The sequence below is a fragment of the Manacus vitellinus genome, unplaced genomic scaffold (genome assembly GCF_001715985.3).
Source record: "Manacus vitellinus isolate BGI_N305 unplaced genomic scaffold, ASM171598v3 scaffold_139_pilon, whole genome shotgun sequence".
In the NCBI taxonomy this organism is placed as follows: Eukaryota; Metazoa; Chordata; class Aves; order Passeriformes; family Pipridae; genus Manacus; species Manacus vitellinus.
In genome coordinates, this window is record NW_021938998.1 from 254,858 (window position 1) to 256,231 (window position 1,374).

Genomic DNA, 1,374 nt, shown 5'->3' on the forward strand with positions numbered 1-1,374 from the left:
CAGCTCCCCAGGGTGTCCCCGTGGTGTCCCGCGGTGCTGAGCCCTCCCTGTGTCCCCCCAGGAGAGCAGGACGAGTCGCTGTGCAAGAGCTACATCTCGCAGCTGAAGGACATCCGGCTGCAGCTGGAGAGCTGCGAGAGCCGCACCGTGCACCGGCTGCGCCTGCCCCTGGACGCCGACCCGCTGCGCGAGTGCGCCCAGCGCCAGGCCGAGCAGCAGGTGTGTGACACGCGTGTGACACGTGTGTGCGGGTGTGTGACACACGTGCAACGTGCATGGACAGGGACCTTGGCGCCAGGACGGGGCTGGGGGCTGTCATGGAGCCTCAGAATGGTTTGGCTTGGGAAAGCCTCTGAGCCCATCGGGTCCGACTGCTCCCCCAGCACTGCCAGGTCCGCCACTAAACCGTGTGCCCACGTGCCACATCCACACAGCTGTTAAACCCCCCCAGGGATGGGGACTCTACCCCTGCCCCGGGCAGCCTGTGCCAGGGCTGTACAGCCCTTCTTCGGAAGGAATTATTCCCAGTATCCCATGTAAACCTCCCCTGCCCACTTGCTGTGGTGGGCTGCAGACCCTGCCCCTGCTCGGCTCCTCCTCGGGTCCAGGGGGACCAGGGGAGCATTGGATGGGGGTTCACCCTGACCCGCAGCTGGCAGGGACTGAGGGACTCCCTCCCTACAGCAAACCCACCTGGAGCTGGAGGGCATCCAGAAGAACCTGGCCAAGGTCAGCGAGAAGACGGAGCAGGTGCTGGCGCAGCCGGAGCAGGCGGGCTCAGCCCCTGTCCTGCGCTCCGAGCTGGAGGTCACCCTGCGGAAGATGGAGCAGGTGTACAGCCTCTCCAGCATCTACCTGGAGAAGTGAGTGTGATCCCGGCCCTGGCACTGCATGGCTTCTTCTTGGAACCCTGGGCTGGGAATGAGCCTGGGCAGCTGGTGGGCTCAGGGGCTTGGGGGAAACCGGTGTGTCCTTCTCTTCCCTGTTGCCTCTTCATTTCCCTCTTTGTTTCTGTTCACTGTTTCCATCTCCTTTCCTTGCCCTGCCTTGCCCTCTGCCCTTCCCTTCTTCCTTCTCCCTTTTATTTCCCTTTTCCTTCCCTCATGTCTCTGTGCTGCCACCCTGGCTGAGCTGTCCCACTCTCAGCTGATCTCACCCTGTCCCACTGCCGTCTCACTCCTGTCCTGCCCCTGGCTGATCAACTCTGCTCCCCGCTGATCCCTCCCGCTGCCACAGGCTGAAGACCATTGGGCTGGTGATCCGGAGCACGCAGGGGGCTGAGGAGCTGCTCCGCAAGTACGAGGAGCAGCTGAAGGATGTGCAGGCGGTGCCGGCTGACCTGGCTGAGCTGGAGGCCAGCAAGGCCGAGCTGAA

General features: G+C 63.8%; 1 protein-coding gene across 1 annotated transcript in view; it reads left to right on the plus strand.

Annotated features, from left to right (window-relative positions):
* LOC115307163 (plectin-like) overlaps positions 1 to 1,372 on the plus strand; it is a gene marked incomplete at its 3' end in the record, with an annotated part of 37,616 nt that extends 36,244 nt beyond the window's left edge. Inside the window, exons 8-10 of the mRNA XM_029958044.1 lie at positions 4 to 219; positions 685 to 863; positions 1,237 to 1,372. Coding sequence (XP_029813904.1) covers positions 4 to 219; positions 685 to 863; positions 1,237 to 1,372 — 531 coding nt within the window. The remainder of the gene's footprint in view (positions 1 to 3; positions 220 to 684; positions 864 to 1,236) is intronic.
* Between the last annotated feature and the right edge of the window lie 2 nt (positions 1,373 to 1,374).